Source organism: Pyrus communis, chromosome 7, assembly GCF_041283825.1.
Source record: "Pyrus communis isolate YQ-2024b chromosome 7, ASM4128382v1, whole genome shotgun sequence".
NCBI lineage: Eukaryota > Viridiplantae > Streptophyta > Magnoliopsida > Rosales > Rosaceae > Pyrus > Pyrus communis.
The window spans coordinates 17307822-17323146 of NC_142571.1; the positions used below are offsets into that span (position 1 = coordinate 17307822).

General features: G+C 36.2%; 2 protein-coding genes across 2 annotated transcripts; both read left to right on the top strand.

The window, feature by feature from the left end:
* The first annotated feature begins 7042 nt into the window (after positions 1 to 7042).
* Positions 7043 to 10652, top strand: LOC137735341 (uncharacterized). The gene is made up of 6 exons (XM_068474763.2): positions 7043 to 7686; positions 8173 to 8332; positions 9236 to 9423; positions 9614 to 9737; positions 9886 to 10016; positions 10275 to 10652. The coding sequence occupies exons 1-6, from the start codon at positions 7129 to 7131 to the stop codon at positions 10407 to 10409; spliced, it is 1296 nt and encodes a 431-aa protein (XP_068330864.2). The 5' UTR covers positions 7043 to 7128; the 3' UTR covers positions 10410 to 10652.
* A 562-nt stretch (positions 10653 to 11214) lies between these two features.
* LOC137734119 (uncharacterized) lies at positions 11215 to 15160 on the top strand. The gene is made up of 3 exons (XM_068473405.2): positions 11215 to 11351; positions 11494 to 11710; positions 14855 to 15160. Exons 2-3 carry the CDS (start codon positions 11528 to 11530, stop codon positions 14927 to 14929), a joined length of 258 nt encoding a protein of 85 aa, XP_068329506.2. The 5' UTR covers positions 11215 to 11351; positions 11494 to 11527; the 3' UTR covers positions 14930 to 15160.
* The last annotated feature ends 165 nt before the right edge of the window (positions 15161 to 15325 follow it).

Here is a 15325-nt window from a genome sequence, read left to right on the forward strand (position 1 = left end):
GCACTCAATGGCTTGCCTCATGAGTACAATACTTTCCGATGTGTTATTCGAGGCAGGGAAAGTGTAATTTCTCTTAAAGACTTTAGGTCACAGTTACTAGCAGAAGAGCTAATTGTGGAGAGCAATGTATCATCTCAGCTTTTGTCTGCCATGGTTGCTAATACCAATACCATTTATGAACTTAAGTCTTCCATTTATTCTACTCGATCTAATCCTGGTCATGTGGCATATAGTTCATTTGCTTGATCATCTCATGGTCACACTGGTGGTTTTAGGCAGTTCAACAATAATAAACAGAAGGGTAAAGGAAAATTCAATCAAGGGTATAGGTATCCAGCACTAAGACAACAGATCTTTAATCAGACTCATGTCCTTACCTCAGGTGTTCTTGGTCCATTTTCAACTATGCCTTTTGCTCAATCTGTTTTTTTGTTAGTTGTGTAATGCTTATGGTCATACTGCACCATTTTGCCATTCCAAGATAGTGGATAAATCTAGTTGCCATATTTGTGGGAAAAACAACCACACTACTTGGTTCTGTTTTTACAATGATAAGGGTCTTTCATACATTGGTCCACAACAACCATCCATGGCTCAGTATTCCTATGCTCCTTCAGCACTTCAGTTTCCATCTCAGCCTGCAATGCAAACCATGCATACTATGGTTCCATCTTACTCTTCAACCTCTATACAAGGAATGCAAAATATGGTTGTTCCATCATCTTCTCAGGCATCTTCATCTCAGACTTCTCCACAACTTTGGCTTGCTGATTCTGGGGCCACAAATCACATGACCACTGATCTCAGTAACTTGTCTTTAGCCTCTCTATATCCAACAAATGAGATAGTTCAAATGGCTAATGGAAAAGGTTTAAAAGTATCTCATGTTGGCAACACTGTTATTCATACACTAGTACATCCTATCAAATTAAATTATATTTTATATGTGCCCAAGTTGTCTTAGAACCTATTATCAGTATATAGGATTTGTCTTGATAACAACTTTGGTTGATTTTTGATACTTTTTGTTTTTGGATTCAGGACAAGGCCACAGGAAGGATCATCTACAAAGGGCTATGCAGTAATGGACTTTACCCCATCTCATCCCTTGCCAAACATCATTCTTCTTATTCACCAAGCAATATCAAGGTTTCTGCATATCTGAGACAACTTATCAGTTCATCTCCTTGGCATCGTAGGTTAGGTCACCCTACCAATACTATTGTTTCTACTATGCTAAGTAAAGCTAATATTAGGTATTCCAAGGATGATGTACCAATAGTCTGTCATAGTTACCTAAAAGGGAAATTTACTAAACTGCCTTTTCAATCTAGTACTCATCAATCTCAAATACCTTTTGAAGTTGTACACAGTGACCTTTGGGGTCCTGCACCATGTAATTCAATTGATGGTTTCAAATTCTATGTAACTATCATTGATGAATGTACTCGATTTTGTTGGGTGTTTATACTTATAAATAAATCCGACTTTTTTGATACATTTGGTCAAGCTCAGTTTTCTGCAACTAGTAAGACTTTGCAAACAGATGGTGAGGGAGAGTACATAAATCATAAACTACAAGCTTTTCTCAAGGTTAAAGGGGTGTTACATCAAATCTCTTGTCCATATACTCTTGAGCAAAACGGCCTAGTTGAAAGAAAACATAGGCATCTTATATAAACCATTGTTACCCTGCTGAAATATGCCAAGCTTCCTTCTCATTTCTGGTTATTTGCTTGTTAGGCTACTGCCTATTTAATCAAAAGGATGCCTACACTAGTTTTACAACAATGTCATTTCATGTAGGTTTTTTGAGATTTTCTCAACATAATCTACAATCCCAAGGATACCTTGTCGAGTTCAAGTTTTGGGTTGATCAATGGAATGTTTAGAGGTCTATTTATATGTAGTTTCTCTTTCTCATCAAATTTAAGGAAACCTTTGGATTTGGTTTGCATTCAGGCAATGATGACCTATATTTGTCTCTCATTATGTTAGCACAGTACAAACTCTTATGCCAACATTTGTAGCCTTGTCCCATTTATCGCTCCTAGGATCAAGTTCTTGAATTCTTTAGACAAGTCCGGGGTCGGTAGACCAATAGCAAATTTTACCTTATTTTTACCCTTGTTCACCACTCTATTTGCGTTCAAATTGTTGAAGGTAAACACCTCATCTTTCTTCTTATTCGAAGGTGCAGCCTACTTGCGATCTTCACCATCATCAACATCAAAATATTTTCTTTTCAAGCTATCTTTATTACCAATCACTGTCTGTGCTTCACAAACATAATCAAGTTCAGAACCACTAACATTAGTACTAGCAGGGCTGCTGGTTGCCTTTGTTAACTTTTGAACAAGATGGTACTTTTGGTTTTAGGGGGCGACCTTGGTTTCTTAGGGTTTGGACAACATTCCTCAAGTAAACACGTAATTAATTAGTACACATTGAGAAATCAATGAGTTTATATATGTAATAATTTAGTTAATCAATTTGGTGCACCTAGTTGTTAATACTTTAGAAAGTGGTTTGGACACACCTTTTTCTCCTTTTATCCATTTATTATTCTTTGATCTTTTCAATCAAGGACTAGAACTAAACATGAGTGTACAAAGAGAGCGAGAAAAAAGAGGTACATAAAAATATCTTTCCTGATACTTACTAATTGCATAATTAAATTAGCTAGCTAGGGTTTGTGTGTGTGAAAGAGAATGGGAAAATGAATACATTACTTTGAGATTTCTTGGATGCAGTGCAGGTCCTAAGGGTAGCAGGGGTAAGCGCCCGCCTAGGGTCCCCAAACTTTTTTTAATATGTATACATATAATATATAATTTTTTTTAGTTTGAATTTAATAAAATATCTAAATATAAAATTATATAAATTGTTTTGGAACTTGGCGTACAACCTCTTGGGTGGGAGGGGCCCCCAAAATATTTCTTTTTAAATATGTCTATATATAAATATATAATTTTTACAGTTTGAATTTAATAAAATATCTAAATATAAAATCCTATAAATTGTTTTGGAACTTGGCATACATACCATCTTAGATGGGGTGCAAATTTAGTAGCAATTCAACTTCTCTTCGAAATTTGGAGTACAACATACTAGTAGTGAGGCGAGTCTGTGATTCTGTGCTTGCGAATCGGTCATTTCCCAGTTACGGAGGCCAGGTAACCCCACCATCAATGCTTCTCTTCTCTAATCACTGTTTTTTTTTTCTTTTTTTTTTTGTAATTTAATTTGTGAGTGTATGTTAATATAATTAAAAATTTTGAATTATTTGTTTTAATGCGTATTGTTTATTCGAAATCAAAATATCACTTGTCCAATGTCTACATTACATTTATAAAATACACAATTGTCGATGCACTTAACAAATGAGTTAAATCCCTTGAAGATGATTGGATCTTAAGGATGCACTCAACAAGATGGTTACTTTTGCTTTCCAACTAGTTTTGGTTCAAGATAGTTCAAAGGTTCGATGTTTAATTTTACCTTATCTTTTATGCGTCTTGTTTTGTGTTGTGTCATTTGTATCAGACTTTTGTGTTGGATAATGTGTGGAATTTGAAATTTTAGTTTGGTTTTCTATGAATTTGTTGTTTGCAGAATATTGAGTTATATGTTTATTGTGGCATTGTGATTTCCTGATTAAAAAAGAGTCAGTTATTATGCCCCCTATTAGAAATAGTAAGCCTACTAACAGAGACAGAAAATATTTATCTAGGTCTCAAAAAAAAAAAAAAAGATAAGGAAAATGATGAAGCATTGGATCTCTTAGCAAGTATTTCAAGAAACAAGATGACAGTTTAGTGAATGAGGAATAAGAGAATCATGACAGTAATAAGGAACAAGATGAATTCATGATTGAGACTAATAGCTAAGAGAAAGAATAGCGACATGAGCCTATATCTAAATATGATAACGAAGAGCAAGAAGATGAATCACTGGTTGAGATTGACATTGAAGAACTTGAACACGCTAATGAGAATGGTAAAGATAATGAAATTGTCTTTCCTTTGAATATTGATGACCCAGATAATTGGGATAAGATTGGTCAAAATCTTAGAAACACGTTAAGTGGAAAGAGGTCCTAAAAAGAGTTGATGATGTCACATTCTCAAAAGATATTTCAGATGGGTATTTTTCTTTTGTATATTACATTAGAAAATTGCCCAATGGGGAGACGCAAGATAAGAAATGACTAGTATACTTATGTCTTTGGATAGAGTATTTTGTTTTTGTTGTAAGTTATTCAAGCAAATTGAAATCAAGACTTACTTCGATAATGAGGGTTTCAAAGATTGGAAGAATATTGGTCACATGCTTACAACTCATGTAACTAGCAAGAAACACATTCACCACATGAGTGAATGGATTGAATTGGAAAGAAGATTGCAAAAATGTAATACAATTGATGAAAATGTCATGGAGGATGATTGTTGTTGTGAAAAAACTTGCAAGAATTACTTTGGCATTTTCATGGAGACAATGAGAAGCTATATGAAAAGAATAATGGAATTTTCGTAAATGCGATTGAAATGATTGTTGAATTTGATTCTACAATGCAAGAGCACATTTGGCGTATTGATCCACACATGAGACTTATTACCATTATATTGGTCACAAGATTCAAAATGAATTGATACAATTGTTGGCAAGTGAGATCCTAACAAGAATCAAAGAAACAAAGTAGTTTTTAGTAATACTTGATTGCACTCCAGATAAAGTCTTGAAGATCAAATTCATCTTGCACTTTTTGATGTGTTTTTTGGTGCATTGAGCCCTCTTAAACTTGATGTTGATGACATAAGGGGACAAGGTTATGACAATGGTTCAAATATGAAAGGAAAAAATAAAGGCGTGCAAAGTAGAGTACTTGAAATAAATCCTAGAGCATTCTACACTCCATGTGGCTGCCATAGCAGTAATCTTTCACTTGGTGATATAATCAACTATTGTCCTAAAACTATATCTTTTTTTTAGTGGTGCAACGTATGTATACATTGTTCACATCCTCTACAAAGCCATGAAAAGTTTTTACAGATCATGTGCAAGGAAGTCACACCTTCAAACCGTTGTTACAAACTCGTTGGGAAAATCATATTGAAAGTGTTAAACCCATAAGAGAAAGCGCTCGACATATAAGAGATATTTTAATTCACTTGGCAAATACTAGTGAAGATCTTAAGTCAAAGAGTGAAGTCGAATCTCTAGCAATTCATGAGCTGGAGAAGATATGAATTATTGTTTGTTATTAATATTGTTAGCAAAACTCTTCAAAACGAAGGCATGCATATTGATATTGCTACTGATCAACTGAAATGACTTATATCCATTCTTGATCAGTACAAAGAAAATGGATTTGAGAAGGCAATGACTGAAGCTAAGAAAATGCTAAGAGAGATAGGGAATGTACCTATTTTTTGTGAGAAACACATTATTCGAAGAAATAAACTGTTTGAAGAGAGTGATAATAAAGCGGTAAAACAATCAACTATTGAAGGTTTTAAGGTTGATTTCTTCATTTATATAGTTGATCAAGCTTGTACTTTATTTGATATTAGATTTGAACAATTTCAGAAATACGAAGAAACTTTTAGGCTTTTGTTTAATTTGAAGAAGTTAAAAGATGCAGACAATGATAGCTTGAAGAGTTTTTGTATCAATCTTGAAGGATTTCTGAAACATGGTGAGCATTCTAATATTGATGGGAAAAAAATATTTCTAGAGCTAAGAATCTTGGGAGAAACTTTACCGAAGGAAATAAATCAGGCAATGGAAGGGTTGAAATATCTTAGACAAATGGATGGTTGTTTTCAATATGCATGGGTTGCTTAACATATTTGTTAACTATACCAGTTACAGTTGTCTTTGCAAAAAGAAGTTTCTCAAAATTAAAGTTGATCAAATCGTATCTTCAATCAACTATGTCATAAGAAATATTGCATGGGTTAGTTATTCTGTTAGTTGAAGAAGAATTGGTTGAAAAGTTAGATTATGTAAACTTAATTAGTACATTTATGTCTAAAAATTCGAGAAATGCAATATTTAAGTAATGTTTGCATATATTTCTTATTTTGATATTAATTCTAATGATTTGTTATGCAAAAATAAACTTTTTCATGTATTTAACGAATTTTTTTATATACATATAAATGTACAATGGGTAGGATGTCAAAGAACTTTAGGGTCCCACTTTGAAGGCTCGCATAGGGCCCCCAATTTCTCATGGTCAACCCTTCTTGGATGTGTGAATGAGAGCATTTCTTATTGGGAAGTAGAGGTTGTTGTTTTTCTTGTTGGTTCCTTGACTCTTCTTCTTCCTCATGACTTCCAGACCCAACCTGACTATTAGAACTCTCCATTATCTCACATTTTTCTCTCACCATCACTATTTCGTTTCCTTCTTTTGGCTACAAATTAGTTTATTAAGTAAAATTATTAACGTTAAAAGAAGAAAACAATTATTAGCACTTAAAAATCTCATTTTGCACTTCTCATAAGAAAAATGTACGTTCTAAAAAAATAATCATAAATAAACACACTAGAAAGATTAAAGAAGACATGAAAGAGCCACTTAGTACTGCGGTTGAGTAATATTTCTCTTCACTATAAGTGAAAGGTCTTATATTCGATTTTCGCTAAATGCGAAGTTAAACCATATTATTATGGCAAGTTCATTGTAAAACTTAGCTTACTCCCTCACTCTCTTAGTATAAATGATATCACCCTCTTAGTATAAATGATATCGTTTGTTAAAAAGAAAAGACATAAAAAAGAAGTTGTAGTCATCTAGTATGGATTGGAGAGAAGTTCAAATGGAAGAATCTCTTTAGGATATATGCCATTGTTTAGAAATTTTGTTAATTGGTCAAGATACATGTACAGGTGAGCATATTGACATTGCTTAGGCAAATGGCATAAAACTTAGTTCACATTGCTATTTTTTTTTTAACGGTGCAGATCCTTATTTATTTCTGAATTTGAATTGAGCCTTTATATGATAGCGTGTGTTCGAACTTCAACAATAACTAATCTAACAAAATCTCCGTTCAGAAGAAAAAGAAAAAGAATGTACATATAAGAAAATAAGTGTTCGAAAATCATCTACGAGAAACAATGAATGTTGAATCTCACCATCAAGAACTTAAAATGAATCGACAATATACTACTGTGATTCATTTTAAGCAATCGGCTCTTCCCACACCTCAAACTTCATTTTCTTCGGCTTTAAAATCAAATACACGAAGAAAACAGAGGAAAATATGCTGCTTTCAAACAAGTGACAATCGACAGCAGAAATTTCCTCATAAACCGTACAAGTACCACCTTCCAAGTTCCAACCCAAGAACACGTACCCGCCACCACTCCCTCCAAAACCCAAATCGCCACCATTTCCAATTTCCACACTGTGAGAGAAAGTGGGATTTCATGACGAGTAAGACGAGAGTTCTGGTTGTTGGGGGAACAGGTTACTTGGGCCAGCATCTACTGCAAGGGTTCTCCCAGATTGAAGGGAAAGGGATCACATCAACCACCCCTTTCGATCTGGCCTTTACCCACCACTCCAATCCTCCTCCCCAGGCGTTGCTCGACGCATTTCCACATTTGCTGCCTTTCCAAGTCGATTTGAAGACCGGCCATGGATTTCAAGCCATTTCTCAGACGTTTGGCCGGGTCAGTTCTCGTCCCACTACTCCACTTCTGTAAATACTAATTAATTAATTTAATTTTACTTAATTATGCTGATTTTGATCGGTGGTTTTCAAGTGGAATCTACAATTTGGAGTAGTGGGTTTTATGGAATATTAATTTTGGTAAACTGGGTTTCATTTTTTTTCAGCTAAAATGCAATGTGCTTTGCTGAATGGGTTTTTCTTGCTTTTTCCTGTTGTGGGTTGCTCTGTTTTTTCATTTTTGCTGCTAAATTTACTTGGCTATCGTACGGGGTCTTTGAATAGTTGAGATAATTGCTTAGGACGCTGTCCATGTGGAAGCCATTAGTTGTTTAGGGAAACTTGCAATGTCTAAAAATATCAAACAGCTCGTCGTTGTATATACGCTTTTGTATAGTTGTTGAATGAACAGATGAGTTAGATTTCAAGTACTTAACTCGAATATTGAACCTTTAAATGCTGAGGAGTGTATTGGTTGAATTTGCAGCCTGATGTGGTCATAAACTGCGCTGCACTATCCGTACCCCGTGCCTGTGAAATGGATCCTGCTGCTGCTTTGTCTGTGAATGTTCCATCTTCTCTTGTGAACTGGTTATCAAGCTTTGAAGAGAGTAGTTCTCTTCTGATCCACTTGTCAACTGATCAAGGTTAAGTCCCTCTTAGCCGTTTCAGTGTTAGATTCGTATTAGTATACATATCTATTTAAGCTGTTGTGAGTAAAAATGGCTCAACAAAACCAGACACGAGAAAAAATAAGAAAAGAAAATGGAAATGGAAGAACAATAATAGCAGATAGTAGTCTCCACTGCTGCCAACACAACTTCTTTTTTAAGAGCATTCATAAAAATCTAAACGACACTTTGATTTTCCCCAGTCGTGAAAATGTACTATTCTGAGATTCTTGTGGTTTGCCAGTTGAGGCAGACAATGTCTACAAAATTAGGATAGATATTGTTGCGTTAAAGCATGCACCATATGTATACTTTAGGACTTGTATTCAAGTGTGCACTTCGTCTACACTAGATGGAGAACAAAATGGGGGGAGGGGTTACTTTTGATGAATTGTTGTATTTACAAAAACTTCATTGTTTAAAATCGATGTTCAAATGTCCCCAAGTGAAGAAATAGGTCCTGCATATTGAGGATCATGAGTATCCGTGTCAGATGATTATCATTTTTAAGGGTTGACTTTCTCAGCCTCCTTATGGTTTGCAAAAGGAATCTTTGGTATCTGAAGTTGTTCATCTCATAAATTAATCCCTGAATGGAAGAACCTTTTAATTATGGCGGTTTTCATCCATTTCTATTCTATGAGTTAGGCTTAATGACCTGAACGACTTATTTCAGTACGAGAACTTTTAGCATGCGGGACCTTTTTCAGCATTTGATTCACGATCTGGTATTTCTCTTTGTTATTTCAGCATGGATGCATCCACATTTAAGACATTAATTTTTCCAATTGAGCCACTTATCCTTGTATTATTATTTTATGCTCATATGAGTCATCTATTCCTAGATCGTGATTCATGAATTATGTGATTTTCTCTCAGTTTATGAAGGGGTGAAGTCCTTTTACAAGGAAGATGATGAAACTGCTCCTGTAAATGTATATGGGAAATCAAAAGTGACAGCAGAGCAGTTCATATCTGAAAAATGCTCAAACTTTGCAATTTTGAGAAGCAGCATCATCTTTGGGCCACAGACAATCTCACCGGTTCCAAAATCTCTTCCAATCCAGGTAGGCAGGTACATAGAAGACATTCCTTAGGTTGAATTTTTGCTAGTTTGTTGGTTTAGTTTACGAGCCCGCCAACCTAATAAATTCCAACCAGAGAATACAAATTAATATAAAGATGATAAAGACAACGTAATAAATGCAATTGATAGGTTATGTTCGAGTCTAATCAATGATTTGCATGTGAATGTAGTGGATAGATGGTGTCCTCTCCAAAGGAAAGATGAGCGAGTTTTTCCATGACGAGTTCCGGTGTCCTGTGTATGTAAAAGATGTTGTAGCTGTCATATTAGCTTTGTCCAAGAGATGGATATATGGTATGAAGTTCCTAACTTTCATGCTTTCATACTTGAACCGACAGAATTTGTGGACCTATAAAATGTTTCTATGGTGTTTTTACTTTCTATTCTCTCTGGGGCTTTTACTTATGTCCCCATGGTTGTGGTATGTGTGGTAAATCTGCAGAAAGTAAGCAAACAAAGGTGCTACTAAATGTCGGTGGACCAGATAGGGTATCCCGCCTTCAAATGGCTGAGATTGTTGCCGATGTTAGAGGATACAACCCCTCATTAATCAAATCAGTGTCTGCATCATCAGTACGTAGACCTTATACCATTTGTTGTTTTTGCTATGTGTGAGTTACATAGTGATCAGCGTGTTTATTAGATCACTTTCTGAATAACAAATATATGGCCCATCAGTTTCAAGTTGCATTCTGATGACTTGATTTCCACATTGCCTTGTGTTGACAACTCCGATAACATTAAAAACACACAATTATATTGTCCAGCCATTTGCCTTCTCCTCTTTCTGCAAACTTACAGGATAGCGGTGTATTGCATTTGAAATTTCAGGTCGATCGTGGAGTAATGTCTCCTGCGGACATATCCATGGATATTACTAAGCTGGTTCGGACACTTGGTATTGCTCCAACTTCATTTAGAGACGGTGTCAGATTGACGCTTGAAACTGAGGCTAAGTCGTCTTGATGGCCTGAAGTACTGTAATTTGCTTCCTAGTTGTAGCACCAGGAATACTCATCCCTTTCTGCCATACTTGTTTGGAAAAGAAATGCTGTTCAAATTGTTGAGAGAGCAACTATTATTCAACCCAAGAAACTTGAGATGTTATACTACCAATTTATTGTAACAAATTTGCTACTTCTGAATTTCTAGCTCACAAGATACGTGGTCGATGAAACGAAATATAACTAATGTTACTTTTCTTCTCAATGTTCATCGCTTCTTGGGGTCAACTAAAGACAGAATGTCGGTGAGTTTGCGATCACTGACTGAGCACGACAAAGCACTTCTCTCGGGGGATGGAATGTCTAATGTTTTGGTCAGAAACTCGACAATAATGTCTCAGTTAGACTGCTTAGTCAAAGAGGTCTCAAGTTCGAAAGCCTCCTCCTTACGAGGATGACTTACATGGACCGGGTACATGGTCATGGTGGCGTCCCCGTGCATATGAAATAAGGATATGTGAATAAAAATTTACACACATTTTATTTCATTGGCATAGGATGTCATGCAGAAGTGACACAAGTTGTTTCTCTCACCTTAGAGTTATAAGTATTCGAGGAAAATAAACACGAAACATATCAATTTGTGGTCAAATTATCTGAGAGACGAGCCAAATGACCACTTGCAACAACACCGATGTTGTCCCCAATTTGATCGTTTGGTGTAGAGTTTTATCACAAAAAGAGTATTAGTTAGAATGAGGTTATGATATTTAAACTTTTTTTTACTTAGAGATACGGTCGATGTTAGGCTTCTAACCCATCAAAACATTTGGGCCAACCCGAAACTTTGTAACTTCCAATCCATAGTTCGAAACGACGACCAATAACACTGAGACTGAGCAGCCAAACACAGCCCTCTGTCATCTTCTTCGCCTGAATCAAACTTCACAACCCTTTCACTCTGGTTCGTTCACTTTCAACCAAAACCCCCCAATCCTTCCATTCGCACACACAACCTATAGATATACATATATATTTGTGTATTTGATCTGATTAGGGTTTCAATTGTTTCGTATCTGATCCATTTTCCTGTAATTGCGCAACAGAGAAAGAGAGACGCGAGAGTATCTGTGATCGAGCATGGGAGGAGGTGAGCACGCACACGGAGATGGGGCCCACGGAGGCGACTTCAGGGCCAAGGTGTGGAGCATGAGTGGTGGGCCATACTGTAGGCCCAAGCACTGGAAGCGCAACACCGCCATTGCCATGGCCGGCATCTTCCTTGTCTGCATTCCTATCGCCATGAAATCTGCCGAGCTCGAGGTCTTTCTCAATCACCTCATTCATCGCTTTATGTTTCTGTTATTTTGTGGGTATTCATTTTGTTAGACTTTCGTTTGGTTCCCGAGAAAATTTAAAAAGGTAGAGTTTTGGAGCTTGGTTTGTAAAATTGTTAGGATCAGAATGCACTATATGCTTGACTGAACTGAGGTTCTCATGAATTGTTTTGATTTAGTTGAGGTTTAGATTTTCCCTTTGTGAAATTAAGCATACCTTTCAGATATATTTGGTGAAACTCTCAGCTGTTTTTTTCCGTGGTTATAGTGAATTATATTGAAGACATGGCACAAAACCGACCGCAGTGGTGTTCTAGGATTCCTATGGCTGACCCACTTAGTGGGATAAGGCTTTGTTGTTGTTGTTGTTGTTGCTTGGTTATAGTGGATTATATACAACGTGTTTCAGATTTTGGTTATTACTGATTCTATTCAGGGTCGAAGATCACCATTGTGATCTGGGACTGTAGGTTTGTTAACTTGTGGGTGGGAGGCCCTTGGTTTAAAATGTTGAGAAAACAGTAAATTTAGGTTAAGTAAGCGCTAATAACCAGGGATTAGGTCAATTGAAATATTCGTAGCAACTGTGAGTTTGGTACAATACTACAACTGTGTCTTAGATACAGATTGTTATGAGAAGAGAGTTTTGAATGATTTAGAAGGTGCCGGTAGAGGTTGTGATGAAGGATTCAGAAATTGACGATGCTTGAACATGAAGGAAAACCCATGAAACCTAGCGTTTGAGATAATTTAGAGAATTGGATTAAGATCCGCTTAAAAGGATTAACTAGTTTTCTCTTTACTTAAGTTGGCTTTGCAGTGAAATGTTTTTTTGAACATTTTTTGTTTGAAGATATGAGGTTTTGTAACTTGAAGCTGGTCTGGTCTATTTGTTCTCGGGTTTCCCTTAATGATTTTCTACATAAGTATGCTCTATTAACAAGCCTAGTGTGAGATACCCTTATACTAGAAATGATTTTCCTTTTTAATGAACTGTAAGATGTTTAAGCCTCTGTACGTGGAAAAAAAAAAGAAAATGTTTAAGCCCTAAGGGTGTGTTTGTTTGGGCTTACTAAGTGGGACTGGACTGAACTGGACTACATACTAATGTAGTCCCATGTTTGGTCCGTGCTGGGACTAACTTAAATGAGACTAAAGGGGTCTCGCTTGGACTAGAGGCCTCGCTAGAAGTTCTTAGCGAGACCATCCCCAGACCACGGGACTTGCTAAGACCATCTCTGGTTCTCTGCTTCGCTTCCGCTTCGCCCCTCGCATTTGCTTCTTCTTCCCCACTTCGACATCCATTTTCAAAACTGGCTTCTTCCTCCTCCCTGCTTCGCCCCCTGCGAGTACCGGGCTTTGTTGTTTTTGAATCTTAGATGGGATTCACGGCGGATTTGCAGATCGTTGGGAGGAAATGAGCGTTGTGTCGACTATTTGCTTTGGTCATCATCGTGACCGCCATGGATGCCAAGCTCTTGCAAGCTTCAATTCCCAATGCTTCAGCCCACAACGCATCAAGGCCTCCAATACCCACTCCCAATTTGGTCACCCCCCCCCAAAACCATTTTTAACATGCCTGAACAATTTTTTTCTGATCAAATCCGTCAAGAAAACTGCTCCATCCTTTCCAAGTTTCTTCTTCTTCTTCTGCAACCTCTCCCATCACTTTTGTTTTTTTTTATGGGATGTAGCACTGTCTCTGCATTTTTTTAGTTTTTTTTCACTGCAATTATTTGTCAATTTGGCCTTGTATATTGCTGCAACTCAACTCTTTGATGGGAAAGATAGAAAATTCAAGATTTTGACTCTTTGGTATTTGGCATAAGATCTGATTTTTGGCTTTGTTTTTTTTATTTAATTGTTTATTTATTTATTTATTTATTTTTTTAATAGAGTGTATTCTAGTTTTTAAGACAAGAAAGTGGAAGTTCTTATAATTAAAAATAAAAATCTAGTCCTACCTAGTCCAGCACTACACCAAACGATTCACAATTCTAATACTACTTAGTCCATGCCAAGCTAGTCCAACTTAGTCCCTGATGCTAATCTAGTCCGAGATAGTCTGGTGCAACAAACGCACCCTAAGTTTATTTTATTTTATTTTTTCCAGACAATTGGCCAGAAGAATAGTTTAGTTTCTTCCTTTCTATTTTTCATAAGAAGCCTTGAGTTTCATTAATTACCTACATTCAGGAACAGCAAAATTTCTGTCACTAACTGTTTTAAGTATAAAAAACATTGTGCACAAAGATGTAACTTGTGAGTTGTGACTTAGATAAATTATCTTGCTTCTTGCTTATGTTCATAACTATGTGCCTGGTTAATTTATTTGGTTATTAAATGCCTCTAATTGATGTACTGGTGTTGCGGTTTATCCTCTTTTCCTTTTTGTTTCTGAAAAAACTCTCTGCATATTTGGAAGTTTACATGTGACAATTTTGGGGTCATTATGCTTGGTTAGTATGCTAAACTGTTGAAAACTCAAACACAGAACCTTGCTAATAGTAATTACGAGGCTTGTTTGATACTTTAAGCTAGTGAAAATTAGGCTAAAGTGCAAGTTTCCTTGTGATGGGAGTAAACCTTATGTGGTGCTTTAGACTGCCAGTCAATAATAAATGGTGCATTCTAACTGAAGCCCTTAGGCTAAGGATTATGCTGATACATGGCCTTTTTGAAGTGTGACAAGATGTATCCATGTTTGCATACAGATTTTTAGTGCCTCAGATATAGCGGTATTGAAGGAATTGTTTGTTAATCAGTTAGCTATGTCATGCTTTTTATATGTCATGAAACTTTGTGCAACTAAAGGAAGTTACTTGTCTGTTAGCTTTTTTAGTTCCTTTGTATTTGCAAAAAGTTGTCTTTGTTATATTATTTCTTTCAGATGCTCCTTATGCTTAATATTCATTAATATTGCTACTATTCTAAAAATATTCCTTGACAATGCATGAGCATGAGCTGAAATTTTTTTAATTACTTGTTTAAAAAGGCAAACAGTTCTGGTGGGATTAGATGCTGTTCTTCTTGAATTGATTTGTGCCACTCCCTTTGTATGGCCGAATGACTGAAATTTGCATAACTATGGTCATGATTAGTTCTAAGAGGACTTGTATATTTATTGCAGCAACGGCCGCATAATCCTGTTCGCCCAGTTCCTTCACAACTCTGGTGCAAGAACTTTGGAAAGAAAGATTACTGAGTTTCTTTAGGACCATCCGGTGAAAGAAGTACCCATGGAGGTTGGATATCTAAATCTTCTGGAATGCGAATTATTCCTTGTAGATGTTTGTGGAGAATTATGAGCAGCCTTTTAAGACATTTGTGTTCATGTTTTTCATGGTATCGAGTCCATGACTCAATTGTTTTGCGAGGTATTGGCTTGCTATTCCATCCATCACCATAATAAATTGTCTGACTCTTTTTCTAGCAATTCGTTGAATATTTTGATCTTGGTCATACTTGTTTTGCTGATATTATTCCATCCTTGTGTGGATCTAATTGAAAGGGATTACATGATTTCTGGCTGCCACAGGGGGCGAATTATGCCGAAAGATTTTGTTCCAGGTAAGATGGGAGAAGCCCTTCTTCTCTTTGA